General features: G+C 37.5%; 2 protein-coding genes and 1 long non-coding RNA gene across 3 annotated transcripts; all 3 read left to right on the plus strand.

Annotated features, from left to right (window-relative positions):
• The first annotated feature begins 5880 nt into the window (after positions 1–5880).
• Positions 5881–7566, plus strand: LOC130711522 (uncharacterized). Its single transcript, XM_057561223.1, has one exon. It carries the CDS (start codon positions 5881–5883, stop codon positions 7564–7566), a length of 1686 nt encoding a protein of 561 aa, XP_057417206.1.
• A 50-nt stretch (positions 7567–7616) lies between these two features.
• Positions 7617–11321, plus strand: LOC130711664 (uncharacterized). The gene is made up of 2 exons (XM_057561408.1): positions 7617–10182; positions 10690–11321. The coding sequence occupies exons 1-2, from the start codon at positions 7617–7619 to the stop codon at positions 11319–11321; spliced, it is 3198 nt and encodes a 1065-aa protein (XP_057417391.1).
• Positions 11322–21384: 10063 nt separating this feature from the next.
• LOC130733292 (uncharacterized) lies at positions 21385–24060 on the plus strand. Its single transcript, XR_009017444.1, has 3 exons — positions 21385–23167; positions 23451–23504; positions 23984–24060. It is a non-coding gene; the product is annotated as an uncharacterized LOC130733292 (long non-coding RNA).
• The last annotated feature ends 1402 nt before the right edge of the window (positions 24061–25462 follow it).

Here is a 25462-nt window from a genome sequence, read left to right on the forward strand (position 1 = left end):
TTGTTGGGGCTTGTTCAAATTTCGAGGACAAGGCTGTTTTCCATCCCTCAAGAGATGTCCATTTAGGAACAAATGGAGTAGGAAATGTGGAATCAGGAAATGCAAGCTCTTCAAGTTTTTCTAGGATTCTCTTCTTTGTTGGGACGTCAGCTTGTTCAAATTTCAAGGACAAGGCTTCCGATGCTGACTTTAATTTCAGCTCAAGTAATTGTTTCTCTTTTAAAGAAGCCTTCTTTGTTGGCTTAACCTTGTCTTCAGCTAACCCTTTTTGGCTGAGGGAAGATTTTGATCTTGCATGGTTATGAAGACCACATTTAACAAGCAGAAACCAATAATTCTCTTAAACTTTGCTTAGTCTTCCTCTTAGCGTAAACAGACAATCACAATTTTGCTTCTAGGGCTCCTAGCAGTCGACTTGCCTTTGTATGATTTGTATTTACCCCCCGCTCACACCCTAATGTCAAAAATTCCGTCTTTCCATAGGAAGACTTTGCCGTAGTAACAACAAATCCATTCTTCTACCCCACCAATCGGGCCCAATCAAAGAGTTCATGCTGATTTTGGAATTTCTGCAAACAACAAACACAATTAGCTTATTCTTTAATAAACTCAATCAATTGTATTTATCATATTAAGTGCAATGTGAACCTTATTAGTTGTAAATGCTTATGTAAAATCTATCATGTCATCTATTTCATCTGTTTTAGCGTGAAACAATTGGAAATGGAAGAATCACAAAATAATTTAAAATTACTACCATATAAGTTTTGATGCCACCCTAAGTAAGTTTTGATTCTTACTCTTTTCAATTTCCATTTGTTTCACGCTAAAACAGATGACATAATATATTGTACAGAAGAATTTACAACTAATAAGGTTCACATTGTGCTTAATATGATAAATACATTGATTGAGTTTATTAAAGAATAAGCTAATTGTGTTTGTTGTTTGCAGAAATTCCAAAATCAGCATGAACTCTTTGATTGGGCCCGATTCGTGGGGGAGAAGAATAGATTTGTTGTTACTACGACAAAGTCTTCCTATGGAAAGAAGGAATTTTTGACATTAGGGTGTGAGCGGAGGGGTAAATACTAACCATACAAGGGCAAGTCGACTGCTAGGAGTCGTAGAAGAAAAAAATGTGATTGTCCGTTTACGCTAAGAGGAAGACCAAGGAAAACTGAAGGGAATTATTGGTTTCTGCATGTTAAATGTGGTCTTCATAACCATGCAAGATCAAAATCTTCCCTCAGCCAAAAAGGGTTAGTTGAAGACAAGGTTAAGCCAACAAAGAGGGCTCCTTTAGAAGAGGAACAATTACTTGAGCTGAAATCAAAGTTAGCATCAGAAGTCTTGTCCTTGAAATTTGAACAAGCCGACGTCCGAAACAAAGAAGGGAATCCTAGAAAAACTTGAAGAGCTTGCATTTCCTGATTCCTCAGTTCCTACTCCATTCGTTCCTAAATTGACATTTCCTGAGGGATGGAAAGCAGCCTTGTCCTTGAAATTTGAACAAGCCCCAACAAAGAAGGGAATCCTAGAAAAACTTGAAGAGCTTGCATTTCCTGATTCCACAGTTCCTACTCCATTGGTTCCTAAATGGACATCTCTTGAGGAATGAAATAACATGAGTTTATTGGACAAGCTGTCCACCAATCTCCAGCCTCATATATGTAACATCAGAAATGTCAAACCAGATGGGAATTGTGGATTCAGAGTTGTCCAAACTTTTTGGGAAAGGGAGATGACGCGTGACATGAGATTCAGAAGTCAATGATTGAGGAGATGCAAACTAGAGCTCCAAAGTACCAGTATATGCTTGGGGAAAATGATTTTTCAAATGTGATAAGAGCCAGACCAGGAAACAAGGCAACAAAAGAAAAATGGTTTGCAATACCACAAATGGGAGTCATTGTTGCTACAACGTTTAACTTGTCCTAATCACGTTGTCGAATGATGGTTGTTGGAAATTATTACCTATAGCTGGAGCACCACCCATTCAACACCATTGTATAGTACTTGAACATATCAACAAAGATCATTGATGCGGGTATTAATTCATACTGCTCTAATCCATATGGTGTTTTGATGTTATACTGCTCTAACCTCTATTGTGTTTTCCTCTATTAAAGGTACGATTAAATGACGGTCATCCATTCCCAAGAATTGATCCCCTATGAATATCTAATTGTGAGTTAGAATCAGATGGGTGGAATACCTCCTCATACAAGGACCGAATGTTAATTGGAAAATCATCGGTTGCAAAACCACCAACTGTAGATATTTCTGTGACCCCCTGTAAGTAGCCCACTCTGAAGGCATGTTTCTAGTACCTCATTTTTTTTATTTACAGTTCAGGAACAGCACCATTGGGGTGTTTGTAGTTCACATTTATGGACCCTAAAGTTCCAAAGGCAAGTGAGGCAAGGGTGACATTAAAACTAATTTTCTTCTGCCAATAATAATTGCATTAAAAATTAGGCATGTATATGTTGATTTATGTTGTTTTTAATTTTTTTCCAGTCACGGGTAACTCAAGAGAAAGTAGAGAACTCAATTATGGTATCTGTCAAACTGCCACAGTCTAAAGAGAGAGTTGTTACACCGCAATAGTCGTGTGAGCATGTTTCCTCTGAAGAAACCCACTCTGATGAACCAATCCAGGTTCCTATTCGGAACATCTCTGAAGGCGATGATTCTGATGATGCTAAAGTTCCTTTGTCTGAAACTTTTTCAAAAAGTGTTGTTGCCCACTTGAAAAGAAAAAGAAGGACCTCTACTAGTGAAGTCCCCTCTGTCTCTCAGAAGAGGACAAAATCTTCTCCTGCTACTCCTAAGTCCCAAAAGAAGGATGTGAAAGGGAAATGAAAAACAAAGGCTGAGAAAAGCAAGAGTGAGAAGAAGAAGAAGGCCCATGTTATTGTCTCTGAGTCTGACTCAGATGTTGAAGCAGATGTCCCAGACATCGTGCCTGCTGAGACAAAGAAGTTTGTTGGAAGGCGTATTCCAAAGAATGTTCCTGCTGCCCCTCTTGACAATGTCTCCTTCCATTATGAAGAAAATGTTCTCAAGTGGAAGTATGTCTATCAAAGGAGACTTGCCATTGAAAGGTAGGTTGGATCTGATGTGCTTGAGTGCAAGGAAGTTATGGCACTCATTGAGAAGGCTGGGCTAATGAAGACTGTTCTACAGGTTGGAAGTTGTTTTGAGAAGCTTGTCAGAGAATTTGTGGTGAATTTGTCTGTGAAAGTGGGACTTCCTGAGAGTGATGAATACAAGAAGGTGTATGTCAGGGGAAAACGTGTGAAGTTTTCTCCTGATGTGATCAACAAGGCACTTGGAAGAAGTTTTGTTGCAGTTGCTGATGAAGAGCCATCCTTGGATGTAGTTGCCAAGGAACTCACTGCTGAGAAGGTTCATAAATGGCCCAAGAAGAAGCTTTTGTCCACTGAGAATCTCAGTGTGAAGTATGCAATCTTAACAGGATTGGTGCTGTGAATTGGGTCCCTACTCAACATACCTCTGCCATCTCTTCCACTCTTGTCAAGTTAATTTACAAGATTGGTAATATGATTCCTGTTGATTTTGGTACTTTTGTGTTTGAGCAGACCTTGAAGCACGCAGAGACATGTGCTGTGAAGTTTCCTATCTCTTTTCCATCTCTGATCACAGAGATCATTCTGCAACAACATCCCAAGATTGTCAGGGATGATGAGGCGGCTATGCCCAAAGGTGCTCCTATCACTTTGGACCATCGTTTGTTTTCTAGGCCTCATGTCCCAGACATTGTTGTGCCATCCGGCAGGACATTTGCATCTGCTCCTGTGAGCAAGGCTAGAAGAATGGATGTTATTGATGAATTGCAGGTTGTGTCTAAGGCTCTTCAGGAGACTATCACTACAAGCACTGCAAGGAAGGTCAAGGTGGATGAGTTGTTGCTTAAGCTTCAAGAGGAAGAGGACCAAGAGGGTGAGCCAAGTGTTGCCCTTGCTGCTGCTGCAGATGCAAGCACTGATGAAGAGGAAGGATCTGATGAGAATGGAGAAGAAACTGGGGAGGAATCCAGTTCTGATGATTAAGCATTGTTGCATTTTCCTGCTATTTTTTTTCTGTTTGACTGTATTTGAGCATCCTTTGCCAAATTTGTGTTAAAAAGGGGGAGTAGCTACTAGTATGATTTGGTATGTAATAATATGAAGCCTACACTCAAGAATTCAAGACTAAGTTGTGTACTTGTTGTTTCTGTGGAAGAAAAGTGTGTTCGTGTTGTTACTCCAAGTTGTTGCTACTGTTAGATAGCTTGTTACTAGTTACTTGCTGGTTACTTTACTGTGATGTGTGCATCAGGAAGATGTCAAGGATGTGCTATTTGTTTGTGTGTTGTGGGCTGCACTATTTGAGGGGGAGTTCCGCAGCTAAGGGGGAGGTATTGATGAGCAATATTTTACCCATTTTATATAGCCTTAATTTGTCATTATTAATGATTATTCGTAATTAATTGACCTTGCTTGACAGAGATTGCTATTATTTGGTGTAATTACGTTTATTCTTATTTTCAGGTTTTATTTGACATCAAGGGCATTTTGGAGATTTGCGGAATGAAGATTTGATTGTGCTGGAGTGAAGATTGTATTTTAGGAAATATTAGGATTTAATTTCGGAATAAATTAAGTTTGATATCTTTCAGATTCAAACTTATTTAGGTTGTTATTTTAAAACTCTATCCTTAGATTTGTTAGGATTTATTAGGATTTATTGATATCTTTTAGGATTTGATTTTGATTAGGATTTGTGATCTCAGCTCCTATTTAAGGGTTTGTGCTGAGAGAAACAAGAACCTTTTACCTTCTACATTATTATTATATGCAATTTCGAATTTCAGTAATTATTAGAGTTCTGCTAGGGTTTATGCTTTTAATCCCTAGTCTCTTCTCCAATATAATTGTTGAATTCGCCCCATCCATGGAAGGCTAATTTCCTTCGAACGAATTCCTTTGCAAAGTATATCGCGCTCTTGAGGTATAGTGCTTAATAGAATTCGCATGATTAGTTTTCTTCATCTCTAATTCTGGCTTAGGTTTGCTTAATTCCTTAGGTTCACGAATTAGAAGATGATGTATGTTCGCTTAGTTCATATTAGGGCGTAAAGGATTCTTAATCGCTTAGTTTAGGAATCTGTGAATTAGTTATCGCTTAGTTAATTAATTCTCACGAACTAGGAAACTAATAACAAGAATTGATCTTTAGATACCCGTGATTGAGCAGCGATATACTGAACGAAGGGATTCGTCCGTCTTTACTTATCATATTAATCTGCTTTTACTTTCTGTTAGTATTTTTAAACTGAATCACAAACCCCCCCCCCCCAGTGTGTGTGCGTTTGTTAGTATTAATATTGAGTCTTTGTTGAAACGATAATCCTTGGGAAACAACCTAGGAGTCACTTCCTAGTTTACTACAGTTTTCTAATTTAATTATTTGTATCGGGTACGGCCTCGATCAAATTTGGCGCCGTTGCCGGGGATTATCGTCTTTACCAAAGGTTTAATAGAGTTATTATTAGTAGTATTAGTATTATTAGTATTATTAGTATTATTATTAGTAGTATTAACAAGTTCGATCTCTGACGCAGGTACTGTGAAGGTAAGGATTAGTGATTTTTGAAGGATAATTAGGCTGTAACTTCAAACAGCCATATCTTTTGCTCCAGAACTCGGAATTCAACATATTATCTTCCAATCCATCTGTGACAGCTACGCCGTGAGATCGATTCTTAAAAACGCAAAAAAAAAGGCCTTCCGCCAAAAGTTTTTTTTAGGATTTTGAAAAAAAAAAAAGATTTACTTTCATTCTTATTCTACTTGGGATACTTAGTGTTGCATGACTAGGGCAAATCCTGGGTTTTTGCATCCATTTATTTCTGAAATAGATAGAGAGTTTCATAGGTTAATTAGAGCACGTAGAGCTTTTGTAATTGATCCTCATTCAAGTGATTCTGATTCTGACCTTGATTTTGATTCTGAATTTGTTGCAGTTTTTGATAACATGGCTGAAGAAGGACCGCGAGAAAGAACATTAAGGGAGCTGGCTGCACCTGATTTTACCTACGAAAGCTTGTGTATCCAGTATCCTGAGGATGTACCATGTGTACTCAAAACTGGACTAATCCATTTATTGCCTAAGTTTGGTGGTCTTGCAGGTGAAGATCCTCATATGCATATCAAGGAGTTCCGTACTTTCATATCCACCATGAAGCCTCCTGAAGTTGACAAAGATCATATCTGTTTGAAGGCTTTTCCTCATTCTCTTCAGGGAACTGCAAAGACTTGGCTGTATAACCTGCCTCCTTCGTCCATTGCAAGCTGGGACGACCTGAAAAGAAAGTTTCTTGAGAAGTTCTTCCCTGCCTCTAGGACAACTTCAATCAGAAAAGACATCTCAGGAATCAGGCAGCTACATGGAGAGACTCTACATGAATACTGGGAAAGATTCAAGACACTATGTGTGAGCTGCCCCCATCACCAGATTTCCGAGCAGCTCCTAGTTCAGTATTTCTATGAGGGTTTGCTCAACATGGAAAGACATCTCATTGATGCTTCTTGTGGAGGTCCATTGAATGACATGACTCCTACTGAAGCCAGGCAGTTGTTTGAGAAGATGGCTGCTAATTCTCAGCAGTTTCACACAAGGAGTAATGATGCTGTTAAAACTGTTAATGAGATTGGGACAGATCCAAGGATGGACAAGCTTGAGAAGAGGATGGAAACCATTGCCAGCTTGGTTACTCAATTGGCCATGAACCAGAATAAACCTTCACAACAGGCAAAGGTTTGTGGCATTTGCACTAAAGACCATAATACTGATGTTTGTCCTTCTCTGCAGGAACCTACGGATGAGAATCCTGAAGCATATGCTGCCAACATTTTCAATAATCGACCTCAGCAAAATTATGATCTGTCATCTAACAGATATAATCCTGGCTGGAGAAATCATCCAAATCTTAGATGGTCTGATCAGTCACAACCTGCCCAAGCACCGTTTCAGAATAATGCTAGACCATATGTTCCTCCTCCAATGCAACAACAGGCTAACAACCCTGCTGCACCTGCTGCACCGCAATCTAAAGAATCTTCATTGGAGGATATGTTGAAGCAGATGACAGCCCAAAACATACAGTTCCAACAAGACACCAGATCCTCCATTCAGAATCTGACCACCCAGATAGGACAGATGGCTACTTCAATAAACCAGCTACAGTCCCAGAATTCTGATAAGCTGCCCTCTCAGACGGTTGTGAATCCAAGAAATGTGAGTGCCATCACCTTACGGTCGGGGAAGCAAATTGATGCAGATCATGGACCAGAGCCAGAGCCTGAACCTGAAAAGGAGACAGAGACCACTGCCACAAGAACCTTCCAAGTACAACCACCTTCCATTCCTCTTCCATTCCCTCCGAAAGCTATGCCCAGCAAGAAGAAGGAAGAGGTAGATAAGGGAATCTTGGAGATATTCACATACCTCTACTTGATGCACTCAAGCAAATTCCAAGATATGCAAAGTTTCTGAAAGAATTATGCACTCAGAAAAGGAAGCTGAAAGGAAATGAAAGAGTTCGCATGGGGAGAAACGTTTCTGCAATCATAGGTAAAGCTGGTAAACCTGCTCCTGTTTCTGATGTTCCTGAAAAGTGTGAGGATCCAGGTACGTTTTCTGTTCCTTGTGTCATAGGTGATACTAAATTTGAAAATGCCATGCTAGATCTAGGAGCTTCAATTAATGTGATGCCTATGTCTATTTTTAAATCACTTTCACTTGGACCTTTGAAACCTACGGGTGTTGTCATCCAATTAGCAAATAGGAGCACGGCACACCCTGCTGGATGGGTAGAGGATGTTTTGGTTAGGGTTGGTGAACTTGTCTTCCCTGCTGATTTTTATGTGCTTGAAATGGAAAAAGGATCTCCCCGTAATACAGTTCCTATCATTTTGGGGAGACCATTTTTAAAGACAGCCCGAACCAAGATAGATGTTTATGCTGGTACATTGACTATGGAATTCGGTGATATTGTGGTTAGGATAAACATTTTTTATGCTATGAAACATCCACCTGAAGATTATTCTGTGTTTCATATTGATTTGCTTGATGAACTGCTTGATGATATGCTTGATGAACATGAATCTGATTTCCTACATGATTCTGATTATCCTTCCCTAACTGAGTCATACACTTGTCATACATGTACTGCTACTGAAATGTGTGAAGCTTGCATTGATCAATTTTTGGACACTGTTGTTGTTGACTCAGATGTTAAGAAATCTGATTGCACTAACCCAGTTGTTGAAGTGCAGGCTGCAGAAACTGTATCTGCCAGTTTGGTTCCATCTGTTTTGCAGGCACCCGTATTGGAGCTTAAGCCCTTACCAGATAACCTCAAGTATGCTTACTTGGAGGATGATAAGAAGCTCCCTGTCATTGTTTCCTCAACCCTTCATGAAAATCAAGAGGAAAAGTTGCTGCAAGTACTGAAGAAGCACAAGAAAGCTATTGGTTGGACCTTAGCTGACATTCCTGGTATTAGTCCATCCATGTGCATGCATAGAATACTCTTGGAAGAAGGAGCGAAGCCAGTGAGACAACCACAAAGGAGACTCAACCCAGTGATACTTGATGTTGTGAAGAAGGAGATCACCAAGCTGCTACAAGCTGGAATTATATATCCGATCTCTGACAGCCCTTGGGTGAGCCCAGTTCAAGTGGTCCCTAAGAAGACAGGACTTACCGTTGTGAAGAATGAAAGGAACGAGCTTATCCCTACTCGAGTGCAAAACAGTTGGAGAGTCTGCATTGATTATAGGAGGCTCAATCAAGCAACTAGAAAGGATCACTTTCCTTTGCCCTTCATTGATCAAATGCTTGAGCGCTTAGCAGGTAAAAGTCACTACTGTTTTCTTGATGGTTTTTCTGGGTACTTTCAAATTCACATTGCTCCTGAGGACCAAGAAAAGACCACATTCACTTGTCCCTTTGGCACTTTTGCCTATAGGAGGATGCCCTTTGGCCTATGCAATGCCCCTGGTACATTCCAGCGGTGCATGGTAAGTATTTTCAGTGATTTCTTAGAGAGTTGCATCGAGGTATTTATGGATGATTTCACTGTTTACGGATCTTCATTTGATACATGTTTAGATAATCTGGATAAAGTTTTGCATAGGTGCATTGAAACTAACCTTGTTTTGAATTATGAGAAGTGTCATTTTATGGTAGAGCAGGGCATAGTTCTAGGTCATGTGATTTCTAACAAAGGCATAGAGGTGGATCCTGCCAAGATAGATGTTATTTCACATTTGCCTTACCCCTCTTGCGTGCGAGAGGTGCGTTCTTTTCTTGGCCATGCAGGTTTTTATCGCAGGTTCATTCAGGATTTCAGCAAGAGAGCCCTTCCTCTTTCTAACTTGCTGCAAAAGGAAGTGGCGTTTGATTTTGATGAGAAATGCAGAGAGGCGTTCGATTGCCTCAAGAAAGCCTTGACCACCACTCCTATCATTCAGGCACCGGATTGGACAGCCCCTTTTGAGCTCATGTGTGATGCCTCTAATTACGCATTGGGTGCTGTCCTTGCTCAAAAAGTAGATAAGTTGCCTAGGGTAATATATTATGCATCTAGGACTTTAGATTCTGCACAAGCGAATTACACAACCACTGAAAAAGAACTTCTAGCTATTGTGTTTGCTCTAGATAAATTTAGATCATATTTGCTAGGTTCTAGAATTATTGTGTATACTGACCATGCAGCTCTAAAGTTCCTGTTGAAGAAGGCTGAATCAAAACCCAGGTTGATCCGATGGATGCTCTTACTCCAAGAGTTTGACTTGGAGATTCGAGATAGAAGTGGAGCACAGAATTTGGTGGCCGATCACTTAAGTCGGATAGAGAGGGATGCTGATACTCTTCCCATTAGAGATGACTTTCCGGATGAGCGGCTCTTTAATATTTCAGTTTCATTTCCAGCACCCTGGTTTGCTAATATTGTTAATTATTTAGTTGCTTCTGTTTTTCCCCCATTTGCATCTCGAGCTCAGATTTCTAAACTTAAGAGTGATGCTAAATATTATTGTTGGGATGACCCCTATTTGTGGAAGTTTTGTACTGACCAGGTTATTAGGAGGTGCATTCCAGATCATGAGATTGAGTCAGTCCTTCAGTTTTGCCATGCTTCTGCAGTGGGTGGTCACTTTGGACCCCAAAGGACAGCACTCAAGGTGCTTGATTCTGGATTTTACTGGCCCACCATCTTCAAAGATGCGTCAAGGATTTGCAGCACTTGTGAGCCATGTCAGAGAGCAGGCGGTACCATTTCTTGGAGAAAAGAGATGCCTCAACAACCCATGTTGTTTTGTGAGGTCTTTGATGTATGGGGTATCGATTTTATGGGTCCTTTTCCTGTTTCTTTTGGTTTTTACTATATTTTGCTTGCTGTTGATTATGTTTCTAAATGGGTGGAAGCTAAGGCCACCCGGACTAATGATTCTCGAGTTGTTGTGGATTTTGTTAGGTCTAACATCTTTTGCAGGTTTGGCATTCCTAGAGCAATCATTAGTGATCAAGGCACCCACTTCTGCAATAGGTCCATGCAAGCTCTTCTCAAGAAATATGGGGTTGTCCATAGAATTTCCACACCATACCATCCTCAAACAAATGGGCAAGCTGAGAATTCCAACAGAGAGATAAAGAGGATCTTGGAGAAGACTGTCCAGCCTAACAGGAAGGATTGGAGCAATAGACTTGAGGATGCTCTTTGGGCCCATCGTACTGCTTACAAAGCACCCATCGGAATGTCTCCTTATCGCGTTGTTTTTGGTAAGGCATGTCATCTCCCTGTTGAGATAGAGCATCGTGCTTATTGGGATGTGAAGACTTGCAACTTGGCTCTTGATCAAGCTGGTGGTGAAAGAAAGCTTCAATTGAGTGAGTTAGATGAGATCCGCTTGGAAGCCTATGAGAACTCTAAGTTCTACAAAGAGAAGACCAAAATATTCCATGATAGCTTGATTTCCAGAAAAGACTTTTTGGTTGGACAACAAGTGTTGTTGTATAACTCTAGGCTTGGCCTAATGAGCGGTAAGCTTCGTTCTAAGTGGATTGGTCCTTTTGTTGTTACTAATGTGTTTCCTTATGGTACTGTAGAGATCAAAAGTGAATCCACAGATAAGAGCTTCAAAGTTAATGGTCATCGTCTCAAGCATTTCCTCACTAATCCTTCTCTTGTGAATGCTACCATGGACGATGTTTCCTTGGTTGTTTCCACCCTCCGCCCGCCATGAATCAGTGAGTTCTCTTTCTCCTTCTTTACTTTTATTGCACTTGTTCCATTCCATATTTGTTATGCTTCATTGGGACAATGTGTAGTTTAAGTGTGGGGGGGGGAGATTACCGTAGGTAGAATATTTAGTTTTTGAATAAATTAGGTTGATCCATGCTTTCTTTGAATTCTTAGGTCTTGTTTAGATTATGGGCATTTTCTTTCTTTGAACTGAGTCATGATATCTTGTGATGTGAATCCATGCGTTCTTGTTGTCAAGTTACTTTTGAAAATTGAGGGGTTGAAATAATTATGATAGACTTAATTCCCCTGTGAGAGTTTTTGAGCCTTAACTGTAGGTGGTCAACTGTATGCCATCTCTAATCTTTTTCTTGTGTGATTGCACTCTTGATTACTTGCACTCTAGAACTTGACTTGACGCTTGTTTCTACTTGATATTCACATGCACATATTGAAGTGATTTTAGGCATTTTCTTCTTTTAATTAATAAGCCACTAGCCATATAAGCCTACCTTAAATGATTTATCCTTTGATAGCCACTTTGAGCCTTTTTACCCTTCTTTTCTTTAGCTCATTACAAGCTTATAAGTGAAAAACCATGATTGACCTAATCTTAGGGAATTTTGGAGCTTTGGAATTGTTTTGGGAGTAAGTACTAAGTGGGTAAGGGTGCATTGTTCTTTAATTCTTCCAATTCTCGGTTATGCTTAGTTGGTTGTTGTAAATAGTGTGGTGGTGCTGTTTTTCTTACTAGTTTTGTTATTCAAAAAAAAAAAGGAAAAAAAAAAAGAAAAAAACAGAAAAGGAAAAAAAAGAGAAGGCCAAGAGAAAAAAATGAATGAAAGGATAAAGGATGAAAAGTTGAAGTGTGGAATTGGAGGAAGAATTGCAAATCTTATGCTATTAAATTGGGTTGATGTTGACTTACTTTTTACTTATTCCCCATTGCTCCTCTATTTCCTAAGGTTCTAGCTACTTATCCCATATTTTATCCTACCTTGTCCTTGGCCCCATTACAACCTTTAAAAGTCCTTTTTGATCTTTATGTGCATGTGTTTTTGATTGTTGATGTTAGCGTCTTGTCAAGCCTATGGTAGTGTTTGTTCTCATGAAGTGCCTTGAGCGTAAACACAAATCTTAAACACTTGAGTGTAAACACTTTGAGAGCATAACTTGTGAGGTTCTATCATCTTTGTTCTCACCTCTTGGTTTGATTGGTTACTTTACATTAAGGGTGTACAAGACCCGGCCCTACCCGCCAACCCGTCCCGGCCCAAGCCTATAGGGTCGGGTTGAACCCGACCCAATCACTAAAAGAGACCGGGTTCGGGTTGATCTTTGAGTTACCCGACTTCGGGTAGGGTCGGGTTCGGGTTGACACTCGGGTCACCCGGCCCATCCCACATATATATTTTATAAAATTTTAATTTTTTATAATGATTAAAATGTGATACATGGTGCTCAAATTTATCTTATCATGTAACATCTACCTTATGAATTCATTGATCAAACTATGGATACTTTCATGCTCTAACAAGAGAAAATCATTTGTGTATTATGCACATGTGAAACAAGTGAAGAATGATCAAACAAAATGAGTGACACGTGTATATAGATCAAACAAAATGTAAACCTCACAAGTGCAATAGATTATGAAAGAATTTGATCCTTTTAAGTTCTTTCTTCCGAAAAATAGTTCCAACTTATAACTCTTCTAATATGTTATTATCTTTAAATTTTACAATTAGTATCAAATAATCTTAGACTTATTGTCCATCGGGCCAACCCGGTCCCGTCCTACATAGACCCGTCCTAAATTGGACCCGCATAATGTCGGGTTGCTTCGGGTCTAGGGACGGGTTAGGGTCTATGAATTGACCCGTTAAATATTTAGGGCCGGGTTAGGGTTAACCAAAACTCGTCCCAACCCGTCCCTTGTACACCCCCCCTACTTTACATGCTTGGATGTTTGGATGATATTCATGGATTTCTTGTCTCTTTGATTCTTCAATTGATTTTGCCCATTTCTCTACATTTCCTAGGATTCATTGTTAAGTATGTGATCTTTTAGGTTATTGCATGATTCACTTCCAGTTACAAATTGGTTTTCATGTTCTTAATTCTTTATTTTGCCCAGGAGTGCAAAAGGCTAAGTGTGGGGGTATTTGATGAGCAATATTTTACCCATTTTATATAGCCTTAATTTGTCATTATTAATGATTATTCGTAATTAATTGACCTTGCTTGACAGAGATTGCTATTATTTGGTGTAATTACGTTTATTCTTATTTTCAGGTTTTATTTGACATCAAGGGCATTTTGGAGATTTGCGGAATGAAGATTTGATTGTGCTGGAGTGAAGATTGTATTTTAGGAAATATTAGGATTTAATTTCGGAATAAATTAAGTTTGATATCTTTCAGATTCAAACTTATTTAGGTTGTTATTTTAAAACTCTATCCTTAGATTTGTTAGGATTTATTAGGATTTATTGATATCTTTTAGGATTTGATTTTGATTAGGATTTGTGATCTCAGCTCCTATTTAAGGGTTTGTGCTGAGAGAAACAAGAACCTTTTACCTTCTACATTATTATTATATGCAATTTCGAATTTCAGTAATTATTAGAGTTCTGCTAGGGTTTATGCTTTTAATCCCTAGTCTCTTCTCCAATATAATTGTTGAATTCGCCCCATCCATGGAAGGCTAATTTCCTTCGAACGAATTCCTTTGCAAAGTATATCGCGCTCTTGAGGTATAGTGCTTAATAGAATTCGCATGATTAGTTTTCTTCATCTCTAATTCTGGCTTAGGTTTGCTTAATTCCTTAGGTTCACGAATTAGAAGATGATGTATGTTCGCTTAGTTCATATTAGGGCGTAAAGGATTCTTAATCGCTTAGTTTAGGAATCTGTGAATTAGTTATCGCTTAGTTAATTAATTCTCACGAACTAGGAAACTAATAACAAGAATTGATCTTTAGATACCCGTGATTGAGCAGCGATATACTGAACGAAGGGATTCGTCCGTCTTTACTTATCATATTAATCTGCTTTTACTTTCTGTTAGTATTTTTAAACTGAATCACAAACCCCCCCCCCCCCCAGTGTGTGTGCGTTTGTTAGTATTAATATTGAGTCTTTGTTGAAACGATAATCCTTGGGAAACGACCTAGGAGTCACTTCCTAGTTTACTACAGTTTTCTAATTTAATTATTTGTATCGGGTACGGCCTCGATCAGGTATGTGTATCTTCTCAGTACTCAAGTTGTTTTAGACAAAATTTTACAAAGGGGGAGATTGTTGTTACTTTTGGTTGTCTTGCATTTTGTCCAAAAACAACCTGATGTCGAAGCAGATGTTGTGACATCTGCCTTTGTGTAGCACATGACATCAGTCCATGACTTGGAGTCCTTATGTGTACCCTGAAAATCTGGTAAAGATTTTATAGTGGTTACTTACGGTTTAAGTAGTTGTATTATGGTTGTTTATTGTGGGCTGGTTTAATTGTTGGAATAATCTCTGATTGAGGATTGATTCCTATTGTGTTAATTGTGATTGACATGTGAACGCAATCAACATTTATGGAAGATTGCGTCATGATTTGTTGTCGTTGGACTACTGCTTCAGCTCTTGGAAAACCCTAGTGCGGCTGCTGAAGTATATATATGTGAAGACCTAAAACGTGAAGACTACTGAAGCTATTGAGAGAAATAGATCAAGTGTTTTAGGGTTGTTGTTTGTGCTAGTCCTTGTTTTCATTGTGAACAAACCTTGCTCATTGATTCTATAAGTCAAGGTTGTGTTATGTGTTCTTGAGTGTTATTATTCTACTTGTTGTTGTTCTTACCAATCATGTGGCAGTGATTGAGTGAAAGTGAGAGGGGCTCTCATACTTAGGTCGATATACTAAGTAGAAATACACTGGGTAGATTAGGAATAGAACTATGAACTGTGGGTTCATGAGTGTCTGTAGTTCCTGAATCTTGAGATAGTGGATTTCCTTTCTTTGGGTGCGAACCCTCCAGACGTAGGTGAAGTTTCACTGAACTGGGTTAACAACTTTGGTGTTGTGTCTTGTTATTTTATGATTTCACTCTTTACTGTTATACGATTGTTAAAAAGTTGCATAAGCATCGCGTAGGACATCTGCCATACGGGAACTAGAATTTCAAATATAAACGTCATTAATAAAGATTTTTATTCAAGAAACTATGTTGGACAATCTGCAAGTGCACATATATCTCCGGGTCTTAATATTGAATCCACAGGGACCGTGAGTGAGAATTATGGTTTAAACTTGAAGCTTGTGAGTTTTGAAAGCAATAAAATCTCATAATTTGATTTGATTGATTGTAGCAAAGAGTTTGCAAAATGAACAAAAGTAAAGAGTTGTAAATATCAATTGATAAAAATGTCGTGGGTTATCAATCATCCAATCCTCTCTAGTCAACCTACCCTATGCAAATGAAATCTTGATTCAATCCCTTGTTGTTCTAGCCTAAGTACTCACTTATTGATTCCTCACATAAGCAATTCTCACATACTAAAAGTTAAGTCAAATTCCTTGTGTACTCAGTCATTTATATGAGGTTTTATATCATGTAAATTCAGGCCAACAAAACTCAACCCTTACTCTATTCCTAGAAGCAAGCATAGAAGGATCAATTTCAACTCAAGTCTCTAAACCACAACAATCTTCCGATATGATTATAGTTTAGCCTTTAGCAAGGGTGCACCCAAACTAATCATGCAATAAAGAATTGAAATTCAACGTAGATTCAAGAACATAAACATAGGGATAGGAATTAACAACTAGAGATTCATGAAATCACTTAAACCCAAAGCATAAAGAGAACTAGCCACTCATGGCTAGGAAATCCATACAAAAAATGTAAAGAAAACCTAGAAAATACAAGGTGGAAGCTTCCCACAAGCCCCAAAAGCACTTCCTAAGCTTCAATACTTGGTAAAATTATAAGAAAAAGTCATAAGTTCTGAACAAAATGGCCTAAGGCCTTATTTATATTCATTCTGGTCGAGCAGGGGCGCTCAAGCACTGCCCTGGGGCGCTTGAGCGCCCATGAAACAAAAGCTGGGAAAACCCATATGGCAAGCTAGCGCCAGGCATGGGCGCTTGGGCGCCAGACACACGTTTCTGGTGGCTTTTTGGCTTCTTGTAACCCCCCTTTGATTGTTTCCATCAATTCTTCAAGCTTTTTGGCCTTCCCTCTTCATGAGTTACCTGCTGAAGCACTTAAGGACCAAGACAAGGAAAAATATCAAGAAATTCAAAGGGTTTTTAATCACCAAAGTTCTCACAATTCAATGGAAAACAAATGCAAGTCCTAAACTCTATAAAAATGCAAGAAAGACCCTTATAAAACTACAAAATTACTAAAACGAAACCAAAACTCAAATAAAGATAAAAATGCATGAGAATGCATGAAACACTACATGAGACAAAGAAAAAGACTCAAAACTCTCAAAGAAATGACCCTAAAAACACTACTAAAATAGGGTCATCAAACTACCCCCTCCCTAAGACCCCAAACCCGCAGCCACTACAAGGAAGGAGGAAAATAATTTTCTCTTTTGTTTGCAACCCCGATTTCAAAACCCTAGCCCCTTTATGACTCAAAACGTCTTTTTTCAATAAAAGTTTGGATCTTTTAACAACTTGAGCCAAAAAACAGAAAGATTGCTCCTCTCTAGGTTTTTTTTTTTTTTTGTAAAAGTTCATAAGAGGCATGCTTAAACGAAATCTTACGAAAAATGCAAAAAGGTTTAAGCCCAAGAGACAAAACCTCTAACCTTGGAGTGAGGATGAAGTTGATATGAGTCTACCAATGTGAGAGGGGAGTTTCGGCCAAAGGGGGAGAGCTCTAAGGTCTCAGAAGTATCAAGTGTTTTTGTTTTTGGGTGAAGGAATCAGCTACTGTGGTTATGTGACTTTTGCCTTCAATTAATGCTCTATTTATAGAAGAGATTTAACCAACCTTCCCCTACTTGAAAGGCACGACCAAAAAAACCATGGGGGGTTGTTATCCTTTGTTTAAACTCCCCTTAGTCCATTCTTGGGTCTAGGTTCAAACTCCACCCTATTTCCCTATGAATTTACTTGATAACTATATCAAATTACCTTTAAAAACCACAAAATTAATTGATTAGAAGAAACTCTGGAAAAACTGATTCCATTCAGTTTTCCTAAACTCTATCACTCTTCTAGAAGTCCCTCCATAGTCCTAGAATCAAGGTAGGTTAGTTACTTGCACCCCAAGTAACAAAACCCCAAAAAAATGCTAAATAATCAAAATAAATTGGAAAAATATGAAATTAAATTCCTTTAAGTAAAAAAAAAAGTTAACATAAATTCACCAACCTTTCCTAAGCTTCTAGAAGTCTTCCCACAATTTTAAAAAATCATATCTCCTATTTTCTTGAATTTTAAAGCCTAAAATATGATTAAATGCTCATTTTAATTGCTAAAAACCACAAATCCGAATTTCAACCTATTCCCTACTCCCAATGGATTTTAGTTACCCCTAAAAATTATTTATAAATTTTACTAACTCAAGTTTCAAATTTTCCATGACATGCTAAAGATATAAACTTCAAATTACCTTAAAATCTCAAAAATAGCAAATTACGAATTTCTTTAGGAAAATAATTTTTTTATATAAAATAATTTTTTTTGAGTCACTTCAGACCCATCATAATTTTATTTGAATTTTGTATCAACTTTTCTATTTTCAAAAGATGTATCCTACTTTTCTACAAAAGCCCTCAAACAATTCTAAATTAAGCTTTTATCCTATTTTTTTCTCTCCTAGTCACCCAACACGAAAATCACGACTTTAATAATTATTGATTTACTTTTTTTTTCAAGGCTCCTAAGATTAATTAAAATAATTAAACTAATTCTATTCTAATTATTATTCATTTCTGTCATTCACAGTCAACTAGTTACAGAAATGATACTTTGTGCTGTTTTCCTACGACAATCCAATAATGATCACGACAACAACACAACATAAAAAACAAGAGTGTTGTCCTAAGAGACTCCACCATGTAAGCATGAAATACACATGTTCTCATATTGACAATAGCAAGAAATGAATCAGCAAAAGTTAATTTACGGAAAACAGTCAACAACCAAGATCAAACAATCTATATATTATCATAATAATATTCTTATGTTGAAATACTTATTTAATGATTCCAAGGTCTTACAGTGGGGAGATAGTTGTGGAGAGAATATTCAGGTAGTTTGTATTCTGTTAGAGAGCAAAATTCTAATAGCCATTGGAACGTCTGTAGAAGCTAACTTGTTGTAGTGAGACATACTTAAATTTTCTTTCTCTAGATTCCATCGATGTCATATAGAGAATAAATGTGTGTGCATCTTGAATACTATTTCCTTAGTATTTTGCATCTTTTTTGAAGTGTTATCATGCATTCCTATTAATTTTAGCATGCATTTTAATTGTTTTAGTTCAAATGATTTGTTTTTGTTTCGTGTTCTGTTTGTAGGTGAGTTAAGGGTGTACAAGACCCGGCCCTACCCGCCAACCCGTCCCGGCCCAAGCCTATAGGGCCGGGTTGAACCCGACCCAATCACTAAAAGAGACCGGGTTTGGGTTGATCTTTGAGTTACCCGACTTCGGGTAGGGTCGGGTTCGGGTTGACACTCGGGTCACCCGGCCCATCCCACATATATATTTTATAAAATTTTAATTTGTTATAATGATTAAAATGTGATACATGGTGCTCAAATTTATCTTATCATGTAACATCTACCTTATGAATTCATTGATCAAACTATGGATACTTTCATGCTCTAACAAGAGAAAATCATTTGTGTATTATGCACATGTGAAACAAGTGAAGAATGATCAAACAAAATGAGTGCACGTGTATATAGATCAAACAAAATGTAAACCTCACAAGTGCAATAGATTATGAAAGAATTTGATCCTTTTAAGTTCTTTCTTCCGAAAAATAGTTCCAACTTATAACTCTTCTAATATGTTATTATCTTTAAATTTTACAATTAGTATCAAATAATCTTAGACTTATTGTCCATCGGGCCAACCCGGTCCCGTCCTACATAGACTCGTCCTAAATTGGATCCGCATAATGTCGGGTTGCTTCGGGTCTAGGGACGGGTTAGGGTCTATGAATTGACCAGTTAAATATTTAGGGCCGGGTTAGGGTTAACCAAAACTCGTCCCAACCCGTCCCTTGTACACCCCTAAGGTGAGCATTGGTCCTAAAATCGAGAAGAATTGAAGAAATATGGAGTAATGATATATACACACCTCCTTATTTATACACTTTATTTTCACCTATTTTTATTTATATCTCTCTCCTCTTATCATCTATCACATCTTATACTTTCTCTCTCTTACTTTTTTCTTTTCTTCTTATCTCTCTCCTCCTCCACCTCTTTCCACCTCAATTTAGAGGTGTGGACATATAATTATTGTATTAGATGACATGATAGCTGCACAACTAACACCTTTCTCAAGGCCATTATCCACCACCAAGTTGATTTTGTGAGTTCTATCCACCACCAAGGAGAATTTTTTATTAAAAGTTGAAAAGATTGTTAGGTATATTGTTGAATTATAAGAGTATAAAAAAAGAATAAGATAATTAAAGAGAGAGAAAGTGCAGAAAAATATTACCAGAAACCGAAAACCAAGAATTTTTGTGATGCTGCAAAATAAATCATGCTGCCAACAAAGCTGGTCAAATATAAACTTATGTAGTATATAACTTGTATAGTATATGTAGAAACATACGCAATTTAATTAGTATACTTTTATTTCTTGATCTCGTGCAATATAAACGTACTAGCATGGGGATATTTATTTTGTATTTATAACGTAAAACCGTTTTTTTTTTACAACGGAAGATAAACAACTAAACAAAGCAGCTAAACAAGAACATTCCTGCAAAGCAGGGGAACAATATTCGTTGGAGGGAGCCTCCAAACTTGCCACCCACACCTCATTCTAGTCGCATATTTTGCTAATGCATCTACCACCATATTCCGCTCTTGTGCAATATATCTAACAGTCACTTGCCAATCGCGACGGAGCAACTTCCGGACTTGTTGAATGGCATCCCGTTGGCAATATATACAATCCACCTCCTACGTACCCGTCACTAATTCCACCATGTTAGCACAATATGAGAAGCACGTCACTTTCCGGAATCCTCAGTCCCATACATGGCAGAGACCAGCGCACAAAGCTTGTAACTCTGCTGCAAACGCATCTCCTCCACAGCCCCAGGACGCTGCAAAACTGGTAATCCACCTCCCATCCTTGTCGTGTAACACTCCTCCCCCGCCAATGACGTTGGATGCTGGAAACATACTCCCATCTGTACACAATTCAACTGTGCCCTCCTCCCTCACTTCATTCCCATGCGTTGTGGACTTCCTCACGTAGCTCAACCTTCCCCATCTTCACGTAAAACCGTTTAAAATATATGTAATGTTTGTTGTGTATATAAAAAAGGTTTATGAATTAAAAGAATAAACTTACTTTAGACGTAGAAAATATAAATTTGGATTTTTTTTATGAATGTGTCTGATTTTATTTTGTAGAAGCGTAAAAATTTTATTTGCTTGTATTTTTTTTTATCTAAATTTTGCGTTATTTAATTTATTTTTTTATAAAACCTTTTAATAGTTTATTGCATTGAATGGAAGTAACATATTTGAGCTAATGAAAGATATTGAGCCTGTCTAATATGACTCCTTACTCTTTCAGGCAGTTCATCAATTAATGAAACCCGTAAATCCAAATATCCAATGGTTAATATCTCACCATTTCATAATTCCAAGAGACAATATAAAATAATTGGTAAGTTTTACCGTATCAAAAGAAAATAAATATTATTACACGAAAAAACACCACACACACCTGTCACTCAAACCTAACTAAGCCACCAATCTACATCTACATATACTTAACGGGCTGTTTGTGAAGTACTATTTATAAGAGCTTTTATTGTTTTTTATTCATTGCCCTTTATGCTATTATTATTTTATTAGGTTTCTGGCTATTTTTTTTTGTGTTCCAGCTAATCTTGGCCCATCAGAACTATTCATTCATCAACTAGGTTTGTCCTTCTGCGTGGTTACTGTTCACTCTCTGTTCATTCACGCGGCTTCGTACCAAATGGAATGGGTGAGGCTTGTACGATAGAAAAGGGGTTTCTTGAATGAAGAAGGAGACAACTTGCTCTCTTTGCAGGAGTACAGGAAGCAGAAGCACAAATCATGGGAGAAGGTTCAATTTCGTCAGATGAATAGTTAACCTACCCCTATGCCGGCTTTGCGAATGACCTTCTACTTGTAGAGGTATGGGTATGGGTTTTCATTTTTTAATATTAAGGTTTTCATCCCAAGCTCTCTATAAATACTGCCATTGTTATCATGTTTTTGCTGTTTGTTATGGCTGGATCATTGAATCCCCTGCGCTCCATATGCATTGGGAGAGATCCTGCAAGAGATACTTGGAGAGTCAAGGTTCGCATTCTTCGTATTTGGTAGATGTTTCCAGTTGGTGAACCCTCAAAACCATATGTTGTGCATCTTGTGCTTATTGATGGAGAAGTTATATACCAGTGCTGTTATTTCTTTTTTGTTAGTCATCTTATAGTTTCTACATGTATATAATATCAATTATCCTTTTTGTACTCAAGGTCATCTATTCAAGTTCTCTATAAATACTGGCATGGTTTATCTGTTTTACCCATCTTGTTTCTGTGTTTGTTCCTTTGGTAGTAGTATCTAAGCTCAACACACCCCTCCTTTATCTTTTTTGATTTCGTCTGATTGATGAACTATGAACATCTGAAAATACGCCCCCCTCATCCGGCATACATGAAAATATGCTTGAAAATTGTTAACCTCGGGTTGGATGATATTTGCAATAGACGAGAATATCTGAAAATTGTTAACCTCGGGTTGAATGATATTTGTTGGTCGAGATATATGCTTGAATTTAGAGTTGATTTGGTTTTTGTTACCTATGAACATAATATTGGAGGTGGCTTAATCTTTTATTTGTAGGCTATTCTAGAGGAGCTAAGAACGGATTTGGACAAGGCTAGGAAAGGAAAGCCCCCTTCAAAGAGTCCAGATGGAAATTTATGATCTTCATTTTTATTGTTTCAGTTTTAATGTTTTCTGATCAAGTGGGTAATGTTGACTGTTTGCTAATTTAAGTAGATTGAAAATGAAAATATTTTAGTGAGCGCTGTTTATAATCTCAAATTTTGAATTTTCTTATAGAATGGTTGGCCATGTATTTTAGTATCGAGCTCAATTTTGAACTAAGAAGCATAATTTCTTCCTCGGATTTTTTTCTCCACTATGCATTATCTTAACAAACAGTTTGCTGAACTGAAGCTTTTCCTGTGAACATTAAACCCTAAACCCTGATACTAGAGTCAAATCAACCACAAAGAGGAAAGAATGAGGCAACGATGGTTTTCAATTTCCAGAAGAACAACTCAATGTTTTGTTAATCTTTCTATGCTAGAAAGAATTAGATGCTCTCTTAGCAACAGAGAAGACCCTCAAATCATATTCCATCTTATTTATCTATATTTGTTTTCACTCTTTCTAGAGACATCTCAAAGGAATGTGTCGTAAGAGAAATGGAAGAGAAAATGTACTAAAGTTTGAAAATCAAAACGGTTGATGGTGAAGAAAAATGAGGTATTGGAATAATCAAGGAATTGTCACTACCTTACCATCTTCAAGATGCAATTTTGGATGTAGGTGCATAAGAGCCCACGTGTTCTCGAGCTGGACAAAAGTCAGGTGGGTTGCTGAAGGAGTGTTTGCTCCATTAATACTCAGTACTGATTTGAGGTTCTTGGCCCTTTTATTTTTTGTCTTTCTTACTCAATGACTTTTTGATCAGCTTTACCAAGAAGTTTATAGTAGTACTAAAGTTCCATAATCAAATATATTTCAACCTTGCAGAAAGTCTGTTCTAACCTAATTTAGTTTCGTCTCTAATACTGCCTTATAAAAATATGATATTTCTTTAAGATGTATTTATCTCTCTTTGCATTGGTTCTCTGTCATGTTTCTTTTGCAGTTGTTAGATGAGAGAAGATCATCATTGTCTTATGGTTTATTCATCTATTTATCGGTATGGTATGCTACATGGTTGCCTCACCAACCACCATATTTAATTATGTGTGTGTGCACGTGTATAAGTGGTAGGAACCATATAAAAAGGGGATTCCTGATACATAGTAGTCCATTTAATTTTGTGGTTCATTTGGGGTTTTTGAATTTTATATTGTCCAAGTAAAAATCTTCCCTTGGCCTTAACATTGCGGGTTGAAATTTGGCTTCTGGGGTTGGTTCGATATGTTGAAATACTGAAGTGGGTCTTTACGATGTTAGTGAGTCTCTTATTTTTTTATTTTAGTGGGAACTCTTTTTTGTTTTCAAGAGGAAAATATTTTAGTGGTAACTCTATTTATGAGTCTCTCATTATTTGTGTGATTCTTTCAACAGTTTTTGTTCTGTTAATGCTTATCTGACTTTATGTTCCTTTCTTTACTGATTTGTGGTATGCGCAATTGACTATCTATGCTAAGGGTTGCTTTTTTTTATTAGCAGAGGTGATTGGGTACAAAAGATGACGAAGGTTACCTGTGATTTTGGCGATACAATGTAGAAAGAGGCAGTGTCTTCTAAAATCTCACTCCAGAATTCTTTCCCTATTCACGTTCCCCGATGAAATTCCAAGCCTCTCTTTCAATCTGAATATATGCATTTAAGATGATAATAGAGGTATTGCTTTAGGTGGAGACAGTATCTTAGAGTTAGTTGATTAGTTTTAACATACGAGAATTGTGATTCAGTGGCTAAAAACTAGAAGTATGAGGCGAAAATGTCAATGATATTTATACTTATCCATATGTGCATGTGAGCCTCACTTAGAACTCGAGTTCTATCTCTCAAGAGTTGAGATTTACGCGATATCAATTCAAAGAGTGGGTCTATAGTTTGTTTGTAAGAGTTTTAAGACTTTCAAGATTTGTAATTTTGTGCTATTCTTGAATTAATTTTGGTTCCTTGGCACAATATGCACGAAAACTACCATGTATTATTTGCAAGAAAATTGAATATGATTTATGCTTAAGGAGTAGAATTTGAGCTGAGTAAGCTAGAAGGAACGGGAATTTGTTATATCTAAAGGGCAAGTTAGTTTTCTCATGCCAACACTTTCCAAAATTAACTATAATTGCAAATGTTTTAGTTCTTTTGATATATCATTCTGTTTTGAAAATTCACTTAGGGAAGCAGAGATGAGTGTTGTGAGTGAAACAACAAATGCCAGAGGTGCATGGTTTTGTATTATGTCCTTAGCTATTTATACTGTTGTTCAAGTTTTACGAATTTGGCAAGTAATATTTCAATAAGAAGCTTATTTAGATGGTTCAAGTCTTAGTTGTAAAGGAGAAATTTACAATTTTGGATTTTTAGGAGCTTGCTTCTTACATCAACATCGTTTTTTTACACTTGTAGATTTTCCCACTTTTTTTCTTATCAAGTTTGTTATAGTGCTTAACCACTCTCTTGGTAGGGAATAGCTAGGTTATATATTAATGATCTTAAGACAAATTGTTAGGTGTGTTGTTGGTTAAGCCTCAAACTTGGGATTGGTGTTCATTGGATGCGTTAAGATGAGTTTCAAATCTTAACTTATCGGATCATTTTTTTGCACCTGAACATGGTCACTTGCTGTGGTTAACAAATGTTAATTATTGTAGGATGCTGGGGCTCAGCTGCTTAACGGTAATGGTGTTGCCAATGCAAATGGCACTACCACTATGGCTGACATTAGAGCTGTCAATATGGACCAGCTCGACCCATATGGGTCAGCTCGTATGGATTGAGTTGAAAACGGGTTGGGTTGTGTCAACCCGGGGTCTTAACGAGCCAGGAAAATATGAACCTAACCGGTTCGCTACGAGCTCGCGGGTTGGCAGGCTGGCTCGCGGGTTGAGTGAAATAAGTATAAAAAATAAAGAAATTGGATTAGAAAATGTTATAAAAATAATAATTTCAAAAAAATACTTAAAGAAATTTGTT

Source organism: Lotus japonicus, chromosome 1 (genome assembly GCF_012489685.1).
Source record: "Lotus japonicus ecotype B-129 chromosome 1, LjGifu_v1.2".
NCBI lineage: Eukaryota > Viridiplantae > Streptophyta > Magnoliopsida > Fabales > Fabaceae > Lotus > Lotus japonicus.

Bases quoted from the DNA above. Each gene is read 5' to 3' on its own strand.
- LOC130711522 (XM_057561223.1), top strand. From the start codon at position 5,881: ATGACTAGGGCAAATCCTGGGTTTTTGCATCCATTTATTTCTGAAATA.
- LOC130711664 (XM_057561408.1), top strand. From the start codon at position 7,617: ATGGGGAGAAACGTTTCTGCAATCATAGGTAAAGCTGGTAAACCTGCT. The intron at 10,183-10,689 runs AGATTGAGTCAG...CATACCATCCTC, and splicing joins GAGGTGCATTCCAGATCATG to AAACAAATGGGCAAGCTGAG.